Source organism: Anolis sagrei, chromosome 4, assembly GCF_037176765.1.
Source record: "Anolis sagrei isolate rAnoSag1 chromosome 4, rAnoSag1.mat, whole genome shotgun sequence".
In the NCBI taxonomy this organism is placed as follows: Eukaryota; Metazoa; Chordata; class Lepidosauria; order Squamata; family Dactyloidae; genus Anolis; species Anolis sagrei.
The window spans coordinates 132,257,830-132,269,926 of NC_090024.1; the positions used below are offsets into that span (position 1 = coordinate 132,257,830).

General features: G+C 41.4%; 1 protein-coding gene across 1 annotated transcript in view; it reads left to right on the forward strand.

The window, feature by feature from the left end:
- The first annotated feature begins 754 nt into the window (after nt 1–754).
- The window catches only part of HMGCS2 (3-hydroxy-3-methylglutaryl-CoA synthase 2), a 30,957-nt gene continuing 19,614 nt past the window's right edge, over nt 755–12,097 (forward strand). The window contains exons 1-2 of the mRNA XM_060774319.2: nt 755–934; nt 9,159–9,616. Of these exons, the coding sequence (XP_060630302.2) occupies nt 831–934; nt 9,159–9,616 (562 nt within the window). The 5' untranslated portion in view covers nt 755–830. The remainder of the gene's footprint in view (nt 935–9,158; nt 9,617–12,097) is intronic.

The following is a 12,097-nucleotide window of genomic DNA, read 5'->3' on the forward strand; positions in this document are numbered from 1 at the left end:
GTTAAACAGGATATTAAATAATAAATATATGTTGGACTCAGAATTGCAAGCTATAAATAACTCAGCGTGTTGTTATTACCCCATTACAGAGATCAGGTTAGGCTGATTGGAAAGGAGGACTAAACAATAATAATAATAATAATAATAATAATAATAATAATAATAATAACAACAATAATGGGTTGTTGTAGCTTTTTTCGGGCTATATGGCCATGGTCTAGAGACATTCTCTCCTGATGTTTCGCCTGCATCTATGGCAAGCATCCTCAGAGGTAGTCACCTCACTACCTCTGAGGATGCTTGCTGTAGATGCAGGCGAAACGTCAGGAGAGAATGCCTCTAGACCATGGCCATATAGCCCAAAAAAACCTACAACAACCCAGTGATTCCAGCCATGAAAGCCTTCGACAATACAATTATTATTATTATTATTATTTATTTATTTATTTATTTATACCCCACCACCAACTCCCCAAGGGACTCGGAGCGGCTTGCATGATCTTTGTAGCAGTCTGAACGCCTTGCAATTGTAATAACAGGAGTGAAATTTGAAGGTTCAGTATTTGGAAGTAACGATATCTTTAAAGAATGCCTAGCAGTTAAGAATGATGCTTCTAATAATTGAAAAAAACAGATACTGAACCTCTGCTGATGTGCCGTGAACTTTGCTTAGGCATAGCAAAATGCATCTGTTTGCTCCCTTGATAAGGGCTGGGTGGGACTTAGCTGGGTTTTATAAGCATGGACTTGGAGAATCCCTTCAAAAACAAGTGAGACTTGGAAAGCAGTTGCTCCTACTTTCAGGCTGACTCTTCAGACACCCTGGGAAAATGTTCCGGCTTTTCAGCCACACCAAATGTTTCTTCCAGGCAAAACGGGCACTCCAGAGGCCACTGTGGCCAGCACAATTTACAGCAGTGGTGCAACACAACAGGTAAGGGTCAACCGTGATCGACTCACAGCTTAATTCTCTGTAACTGAGCTTTTTCTTTTAAATATATTTGTAGATGTTACCTCTTGCTAAGAAAAACTGACAACAGGATTATGCCATGACTACAGTGGGTTCTGGAAGAGCAGCAAGTTAAATTTTCCCTATTGTCATCAACTATGAGGCTGGACATAGAAAATATGTTCTTTTCTAAACTTATTCTTTAACAATCGCACATATTATTTGCCTTTCCTTGTATATCGTATCTCCCAATTCCATTATAATCATTTTTAATTTCTTTGAGCTCTTGCTAATCTGTGCAAGAGACTACTGCATTTTTCTTTTTTTCTTTTTCTTTTTGCAATTAATTATTACTGAATGACTCCAACATAAAACGACATCACACTCAACCAGGTTAAAAAGTCATTGACATGGCTACGTTAACTGATTTCTGTTCAGCGAAAGTGGGTGAACATGATAGGAAGAGAAATTGGAGATAGAGATTAGAAATTAAGAAAGGAAGAAAAGAGGAAGAAAAGAAGAGAGAAAAAGGGAGAGAGAGAGAAGAAAAAGAATTCTATATATCAGTGTGTGTGTGTGTGTGTGTGTGTGTGCAGGCAGGCAGGCATGTAGCCGGGGGGGGGGGGGGGGGGGGGGCTTGAGGGGCTTCAGCCCCCCCCCCCCCCCGAAATTCTCATGGTGGTTCGCGAAAAGGCCTTACTGGTGCATTATTTAAACTGTTATGTTTATTCATATCATGATCTGATCACCATACTCAATATATCCCATATGCATGGGGGTATTGGGGTAATGATACAAAAGGTTTACTAGGCTAGACCCTCTTTCACTCAGACTCAGCCCCCCCCCGAAACTCAGCCCCACCCGAACCCCCCCCTGAAAAAAATTCAGCCCCCCTCCCCCCCCCCCCCCCGAAACGAAATCCTGGCTACGGGCCTCTGTTTGTGTGTATGTTAATCCAACAAATGAACATTACATTTTTATTTATACAGATAGATTAGTTTAAGGGGACTGTATCCTAATTTTCATCTGTTGCAGCAAGTTCTGCAAAATATCATATGACATGGATTTTTGTGATCTATAGCTTACATTACCCAATGCATAGGGTTGGAGTAGGATATTATGATTGAAGGGGCATTTAAATTGTAGTGCTGGTAGTGACAATCTATATAAATAAAAATGTAATGTTCATTTGCGCGATTAACATAACTCAAAAACCACTGGGCGAATTGACATCAAATTTGGACACAATACTCCTATCAGACCAACAAGTGACCATCCCTCATAAAACACTGAAAAACACAGCAGAAGAGACTTAAAGCCAAAAAGATAAAAAAAAATACATTACAACACATGCACAAAACCATATATACACCATGCAAACACACACATATACACATATATACACGCACAAAACACATATACACAGATTGGGCCACAGCAATGCGTGGCAGGGGATGGCTGGTTATATTATAAACTTGGAGAGCAAAGAAATTGAAACTTAATTCAGACAAGACAGAGGTGCTCCTGGTCAGTCAGAAAGCAGATCAGGGAATAGGGATCCAACCTGTGTTCGATGGGGTTACACTCATCCTGAAAACACAGGTCCACAGTTTTGGGGTTCTCCTAGACTCAGTGTTGGACCTAGAATCCAAGGTTTCCATGGTGGCCAGGAGTGCCTGCACACATTTATAACTTGGGCACCAACTGCACCTGTTCCTTGAGAAGATGAATCTGGCCATGGTGGTGCATACCTTAGTTACATCCCATTTGGATTACTATAACACACTCTTTGTAGGGCCGCCTCTGAACAATGTCCAGAAACTTCAGCTGCTCAAAGAGTTGTGGCTAACTGGGGATGACTATAGGAAACACCAGTCATTTTTTTGAAAATAGTTCCAGTGACTGCCAGTCTGTTTATGGGCACACTTCAAAGTGCTGGTTATGATCTATAAAGCCCTATACGGCACAAGTCCAGGCTATTGGGCAGATTGTATCTCCCAGTATGAACCTGCCCAAGCCCTGAGATCCTTGGGAGAGGCCCTTCTCTCAGTCCCATTGCAAGCTCATTGATGGGAACATAAAGTGCTGTGAAATGTTTTATCTATGTTAATAGGTTTTTAATTTTTATGTATGTATTTTTAATATTTTTGTGTTTAATTCTAATTTCAATGTTCGCATGCCTTTTAAGGTTTTAAATTATATACTGTATTGCTTTTTTGTTAGCTGTTTTGTGTCTCTTTTTAGAGAGATAAAGCAGGGTATAAATAAATAAATAAATAGTAAACTTGGAGCATTTACAAACTTCTTACCGATAACAAGAAAAATATTGGCATTAATCCAACAGGGCAACACCTAGAATGTAAGAAGAAACTTTGATCCAGTTGAAGTCTCACAATATATTACAACTCCCTAATGAATCTTTGTGTAACACCCTTTTTGGAAGATTATTTGCTCTACAGTGGATTTTACATAGGCAGCTCTTTTATATGAGTAAAGGAAAAATGTCTACCCTCATTTGCATTGCCCATGTCCTAGGTGCCTTGAATCATAGAATCATAGAATCAAAGAGTTGGAAGAGACCTCATGGACCATCCAGTCCAACCCCCTGCCAAGAAGCAGGAATATTGCATTCAAATCACCCCTGACAGATGGCCATCCAGCCTCTGTTTGAGGACCAATCCTAATATAATATTTTATACCCCAAAGGAAAATGGTTTTAAGCTCGGAGTAAAATTAAATGTGCCCTTTGCCATTAGTGGAAGACCACTCCTGCTAATCTCCAAAAGTTTTTTTAAAAGATTTTTTTTTCTGCACTGGCATTCCTTTGTGGAGAAAAAGGCATACCTCCAAATTGGCTTTAGAAGAGAATCTAATTCAGGCCCCTTCCACACAGCTGACTAAAACCCCACATTATCTGCTTTGAGCTGGGATATATGGCCATGTGGACTCAGATCATCATCATCATCATCATCATCATCATCATCATCATCATCATCTTTATTTATACCTCACCACCATCTCCCCCAACGGGGACTCGAAGCAGCTTACATGAGGCCAAGCCAACTAGGGGCCCTTCCACATAGCCCTATAACCCAGAATATCAAGGCAGAAAATCCCACAATATCTGCTTTGAACTGGGTTATCTGAGTCCACACTGCCATATATTCCAGATCAAAGCAGATAATGTGGGATTTTATTCAGTTGTGTGGAAGGGGACTCAGGTGTGGCCAACTGTGTGAGTCTGGTGGCCAGTTTTCAACTACATGGAGTATTCAGTAGGCCATGAGAATTGCTTTATTTAAAAAGTCAGATATGAGAAAATGAAATAGGAATTGTTGAAAGATCTACTTCATGATGGATCTCGCTCCTGGAGATCTCTGGGTGGGAAAGTTAATTCCCCTTTTCACCAGAACATGGGGCTTGGTGGGAGGAGGCCATGGATCCATACAGCCCCAGATCTCAACTTTGCCGATCCGTGCTCCAAGTGACTTAGAGAAATAATCACAATATGGGTATCTGAGAAATGTAGAAATGTACAAATTTTAATATTGATATGCTACTTTACAAGACCGTAGCCAGGATTTTGATTCAGGGGGACTGAGTTTGATTCGGGGGGGGGGGGGGGGGGCTGACCTTTTGTATCGTTATCCCAATAGCCCATGCACCCTAGCAAACTTTTTGTATCGTTATCTCAATATATCTCAATGGGATATATTGATCATGGTGATCAGATCATGATATGGATAAACATAACAGTTTACATAATGTACCAGTAAGGCCTTCTTGCGGACCACCCTGAGAATTTCAGGGAGGGGGCTGAAGCCCCTCAAGTCCCGTCCCCCCGGTTACATGCCTGCTACTTTATATGAGTTATAATAGAATTGATGATACCTTGAAGAAATATTAATTGAATACATCAAAACCTGTACAAATCATTACAATCAGTTTCATGACTAAGAATAGGATAAAAGAATTTAGCATTAAAAAGAAGGCAGGGCTTTCAAAGTATGAACTGTGTGGTATCTTTTTTTAAAACTGTGAAAGAGGAATACAGTATTTAAAATGAAGAACAATTTTAACAACATAAACTAACCATTACTTCATTGAAAAGTGTGGGCTTGCTTTTGGCTGATGAGATAGTTAAGTTAAACAGGATTGTTGTTTTTGTTGTTGTTGTTTCAAACTTAGGGCAACCCTAATTCTAAAGTTTAGGGCATGGGCTGGGCATGGACCTTCAAGGGCCACATCCAGCCCATAGGCCTTTGACCTTAGTTTGGGGACCCCTGGCTTAGTAGTTTGAACATTGGACTATGACTCTGGAGACAAGGGTTTAAATTCCCACCCAGCCATGAAAACCAACTGGGTGCCATTGGGCAAATCACTCACTCTCCTCCTCAGAGGCAGGCAAAGAAAAATTACATCTAAATAAATCAGGCCAAGTAAACTCTGTGATAGGTTTGCTTTAGGATCACCAAAAGTTCACAAACAACCACAAAAGATACATCTAATTTGGAAGCAGAAAATGCATTGCCCTTTGGACTTCATCCCCAGCTCAGTCCAGCAATTTTGGCTATGTGTTCACTTGTTCAAAGGGCTTTGTATTAAACATTAACCTTCTGATAACAGGCTACGTACCATTATGAAGTTTGTATAGAGGAAGACCTTGATTTTTAGGATTAGGTTTTTTAGGTTGAGGTAGAGCCATCTATCATGATTTGCAATGCACCTCATTTCCAGAGACTGCAGAAGAGATTGTGGTAAAGAGCAGATTTAGCTGAGAAAAACAGCCAAAAGATCCATGGTTGTTGTTGTTTTAATTAACCCTTGGCAAAATAGCTGAGATGGTGCCATAAGGTATTGCCTTAAGCCATAAGATGATGCCATAAGCCATAAGAAAATTCCTAAGCATCAGAACATCACAGAAAAGGGTACTCTTGGTAGAGCAGTGCTTCCCAAACTTTTTTTTAACTAGGGACCACTTGACCAGGTACCACTTTGACCAGGGACCACTCTCCAACACTAGTACCAAAAGGGTTATAAATCAGTTTTTGGTCAACTTTAGATTTGGTTGGTTATTTGGGGTGCTGATTCAAAATATTTACTTACTTACTTACTTACTTACTTACTATATTTGTATACCGCCCATCTCAGCCCCCTGGCAACTCAGGGTGGTTTACAGAGGCAACAATTCAATGCCCAACAACACCGTAAAACATTAAAACATTGACATCTATATAAATAAAAATGTAATGTTCGTTTGTGTGATTAGCATAACTCAAAAACCACTAGACAAATTGACACAAAATTTGGACACAATACACCTGTCAGGCCAATGAGTGACCATCACTCATAAAACCCTGGAAAACCCAGCAGAAGGGACTTAAAAAGTCAAAAAAGCAAAAAGGTGCTACAGCGCATGCACAAAAATGACTCTCCCTGGCAAACAAAACACACAACAGCATATCCACACTCTCTTCCAGACTACAGCTCCCAGCATCCCCTAGACCAGGTCCTTTAGGAGAGGAGGATGATCCAAATGCACTGCTTCCAAGATGCAAGCTTTCTTCTCCTTGGATTTCTTTGAGAGCATCCCAATTCCTTCATATTTCCAATTTCCTATTCTTGGACTGCAACTCCAGGCAATCCTCCAGATAGATAAGATAGCTAGATTAGATAGAAATAGATAGGTAGATAAATAGATTGATCAGGAGGACTGCTGGGAGTTGCAGTCCAAGAATAGGTAGAGAAGAAAGAAAGGTGAGAAAGGGAAAGGGAAAGAAAAGGGGGGAAGGGAGGGAAGAGGAAGAGAAGGAAGGAAGGAAGGAAGGAAGGAAGGAAGGAAGGAGAGAAGGGAAGAAAAAAGGGAAGGAAGAAGAGAAACAAAAAAGAAGGAAAGAAAAAGGGAGGGAAGGTTAGCCACAGCAACGTGTAGCAGGTACAGCTGGTATAATATAAAACCATAACAAGACCATTTGTGTCTCTTCAGTAAAAACGTCGTCCAAACTCATCATCCAGTTGTTCCATATTGCATTGGATAAACCACATCAGCTCTAGTTTCTGATACAGAACATAGGCCATCCAGTACCATCTACTCGCCCACAGGAAACCATATTTCATAATCTAGAGCTGATGTGATAGTAGTAATCTTTCATGGGTAGTCAGCCTTTCACCTCCCAACATCCCCATTGCCTCAGCACTATAAGAGGGTTTCACGAGACCAGTTGCTGTCATTGCCATGTGGTTTCGAGGCAATGAGTGTAGTAATGGTGAGACTGTGGACCATATTTTCATCTTGTAGACCACTGGTGGTCCACAAACCACAGGTTTGGAACCACAGTGGTAAAGAGTAACAAAATCGTGGATACCATTGTATTGGAAACAGTGTCACTTCAGAAAAAGGGCCTAAAGGTACCGGATCCTATCTGGTCTTGGAAGCTAAGAAGGATCAGTCCTAGTTAGTAAAATAGAAGACCACTAATGAATACCATGTGCTGTAGGCCAGGTATATTCCAGAAGAAGGAACTGGCAAAACCACCTCTGAGTATTCCTTGCCTAAGGAAACCCTCTGAAATTCATAGTGTCACTAGAAGTTGACAGGCAGCCTGAAGGCACATAACCATTCCTTAGAAGATGACAAGTGCTTGAAGGTTGGACTCAGGAGGAAGAAGTTACGATACAAATAACTGTAACACATTGGGGTGGGTGCTGTGGGGTTTGCAGGGATTTTGTAACAAGGATATAATATCTCATTTCAAAAATAACATGTTATTAAAATGTTGGTTTTGGTTTAATGAGTAATGATTTATTGTTAAATCATAGAAACTCTATTAAAGGAAATCCTCCTAACTCTATGTCATGCTCTTATTGGTCATAAGGTTTTCTTTCTAAATCGTAAATACCCAATAAAAAGGAACAAGTAACTTTTAACAACTCTGTAAACTAGAGATAGGAACAAATTACTTTTTGACACTTCAATCATATAAAAGAAAATATTCCTAGATATACTCAAACCCCAGAATTTAAGTCAGGATTTAAAAATCAAGAACTAGCACTGTGAATTGAAAGAGGACATTACTTGAAATACCTACAAATGTTACAAAACAGGTGATACATTTATTTATTTATTTATTTATTTACTATATGTGTATACCGCTCTTCTCAGCCCTCAGGGCAACTCAGAGCGGTTCACAATAGCAAATACAATACTTAAACATGATAAAAACAGTTAAGAACAATTTAAAAGAATAACATTATAACAATCAATAAACATCTCATCTCGTCTCATAGTTAAAATCAAGATCCAGTCTCATCATCCAATTGTTCCATATCTCTATATTAGTTACACTGCCTATTCAAATGTCTGCTCGAACAACCAGGTCTTCAATTTCCTCCGAAATGCTAACAGGGAGGGGGGAGATCTAATTTCTGTGGGAAGGGCGTTCCACAGCCAAGGGGCCACCACTGAGAAGGCCCTGTCTCTCGTCCCCGCCAACCATACTTGTGATGCAGGCAGGACTGAGAGCAGCCCCCCCCCCCCCCCCACACTGATGATCTTAACATCCTAGCTAGTTCATAGGAGGAGATACGTTTGGACAGGTAAGTTGGGCTGGAACCGTTTAGGGCTTTATAGGCTAAAGCCAGCACTTTGAATTGTACCCTTTGAAATGTACATGCGCATATTGGTCTATATCTATTAATGAGAAGTAAGGCAGGCATTCAAGACTCTAACGCCCCTTCTACACTGCCATATAATATAGGTTAGTACATTAGATAATCCAAAGTATCTGCTTTGAACTGGATTATATGAGTTTACACAGCCAGTTCAAAGCAGATAATCTGGATTTTATTTGGCAGTGCAGATACAGGTCACATAGCTTTCCCCCTCCACATCCCTTTTGCTTTGTTTACCCTCCCACTCAGGCCACATCTACACTGCCATATAATCCATTTTTGGAATCCACAATATCTACTTTGAACTGGAATATATGGCAATATAGATCCAGCCTCAGTAAAATGTTCGAAAGAATGTTGCATCTTGCACAGTATTCTGTGACCTTTGCATCAAAATAGTGCTGAACAGAGCATTTTCTTTTGGTCAACATAGACACTTCTGCTTGCTTTGTAAGAGACCAATCATTCTTGCAGCCTAGAAGTCAAAGATCCTTTTTTTCTGTGTAAACATTAAGGTTCCTCTGTAATTCTTTTGCAGTTTTTCTACCACTTCTGTGCATCACCAGACCGAATCTGCCCATTCTTGGCCCAAAGATGTTGGCATCCTTGCTATGGAAGTGTACTTCCCTTCCCAGTATGTAGACCAGACTGAATTGGAGAAATACGATGGTGTGGACGCAGGGAAATACACAGTGGGGCTAGGTCAGAAGCAAATGGGCTTCTGTTCAGCCCATGAGGACATTAATTCATTGTGTCTGACTGTGGTGCAGCATCTGGTTGAGCGAAGCCAACTTTCCTGGGATTCTATTGGCCGGTTGGAGGTTGGCACAGAGACAATCATTGACAAATCCAAAGCCGTCAAGACAGTTCTGATGCAGCTCTTTGAAGACTCGGGAAACACTGATGTTGAGGGCATCGACACTACGAATGCCTGCTATGGAGGAACAGCCTCCCTTTTCAATGCAGCCGACTGGGTGGAATCCAGCTCTTGGGATGGTAAGTAATGCCATAATATTTAAATATCTTATGCCCTAGAGATGCTGATCTCATTCACTTTGCAAAAAGTAGAATTACCAGATGAAATAAGGAACACTGCTTTTAATCGTTGCATAGAAATTTAAACATGTAATGGTTGTCATGCAATCCACACTTGTTAACATTCCCTTTTCTACACAATTTCATCTGGCAACCCTAACTAAAGAGTCACTCTTGCTGATGGCCTGCTTTTCCAGGAGGATGGCCTACTGGCAAGGGATGGGGTGCATCTCACACAAGTAGGAAAACACCTTTTTGCTCACAGACTCGCAAACCTCATTAGACGCACTTTAAACTAGGTCCACCGGGGGAGGGGGACAACAGCCTTGCGAACACTACTTTACCCATAATGTCTGGGAATCGCCAGAAGGCTAAACGGAGGGCTGCACAAACACAACAAGGACCAAGTACCAAAAGCACAATAATCCCAATTAAACAGCTCAAGGGAAGATCTCAGGGGCTCACATGTCTTTACACTAATGCACAGAGCATGGGAAATAAACAAGACGAACTCCAACTTTTAGCACAACACCACAAATATGATATCATAGGGATCACTGAAACCTGGTGGGATGACTCCTATCGCTGAAATGTAGATATCGAGGGGTATAACCTCTTTCACAGAAACCGAACAAAAGGGAGAGGAGGCGGAGTAGCCTTATATGTCAAAAACTCTTATGCTGCAGAAGAGATTCAAGACAGCAATCTGGGAAACCAGCTTGAAATCATCTGGGTAAGAATCAAGGGAACTGGGACTCAAAAAGATGTCGTTGTAGGCGTCTACTACAGACCCCCAAGCCAGGAGGAAGAACTTGATGAAGTCTTCTGCCAACAGTTGACCAAACAGGCACAGAGTAGAGATGTAGTAGTCATGGGCGATTTCAACTATCCCGATATTTGCTGGAAAACAAACTCGGCCAAGAGTACAAGGTCCAACAAATTCCTCGCTTGCCTTGCAGACAATTTCATGGTCCAGAAGGTAGAAGAGGCAACAAGGGGATTGGCTACTCTTGATCTCATCCTAACAAATGCGGAGGACCTGATCAATGCGGTCGAAGTGGTAGGATCCTTAGGGGCAAGTGACCATGTGCTCCTGCAATTTGAGGTACAAAGGAAGGCCGAAACTAAGACAAGTAAAACCCGCATTTTGGACTTTAGGAGAGCTGATTTCCAAAAAATGAAGGAAACGCTGAGCAGCATTCCGTGGACACAGATACTAAAAGACAAGGGAGTTACGGATGGATGGGAATTTCTCAAGAGTGAAATACTCAAGGCGCAATTGCAAACCGTGCCAACAAAGAGAAAAAATAGGACAAGTGCAAAGAAGCCAGAATGGATGTCCAAAGAACTTCTAACTGCGCTAAGACACAAAAGAGACATGCACAAGAAGTGGGAAAAGGGAGAAATCACCAAAGAAGAATTCAAACAAATAGCCAACACCTGTAGGGAAAAGGTCCGCAAGGCTAAAGCAAAAAACGAGCTCAGACTTGCCAGGGACATTAAAAACAATAAAAAGGGCTTCTATTCTTATGTCAGTAGAAAAAGGAAAAACAAGGAGGCCATAGGACCTCTTCGAGGAGAAGATGGGGCAATGCTGACAGGGGATAGGGAAAAGGCAGAACTACTTAATGCCTTCTTTGCCTCGGTCTTCTCACAAAAAGAGAGTCTTCAACCTCAGCAAGATGGAGTGGATGAGGGATTGGAGGACATCCAACCCCAAATTGGGAAAGAAGTCGTCCAGGAATACCTGGCCGCTCTTAATGAGTTCAAGTCCCCAGGGCCAGATCAACTACACCCCAGAGTATTGAAGGAACTAGCGGAAGTCATTTCGGAATCATTGGCAACCATCTTTGAGAGTTCTTGGAGAACGGGAGAAGTTCCAGCAGATTGGAGGAGGGCCAATGTGGTCCCAATCTTCAAGAAGGGAAAAAAGGATGACCCAAACAACTACCGTCCGGTCAGCCTCACGTCGATACCGGGCAAGATTCTGGAAAAGATTTAACATTCCAGCTTTTTCATGAAGGTATTCTGGCCACCAGGGGAGCTGTCGCTTCACCATCCATTTGTGACTGTTGCATCCCAGAACAAGAAACGAGACCATAAGATTAAATCCACCACACTGGACTGTAGGAAAAACAATCCTTTTTTATTGATGAAAAATTGGTTACAAAAGAAAGTTAAATGCAAAGTCAAAAAGCAAATGCAAAGTCAAAAAGCCACCATAGAAACACAGCAGTCAGGAAAATCTCTGAACTTGAGCAAAAGTCCAAAAAACACAAGAAAAGAACCAGGAACCTGTTAGCCTCTTGCTAACCATGTACTTGAAAAACTAGAAGCCTCTGGGATTACCGGCCATGGAACACAGGAATTCTGCCAAGGCACAGCCACAGTCCCAAACATTGCTTGATCTAAGGAGGCACCCGGCAGGCGGCCCCTTATACC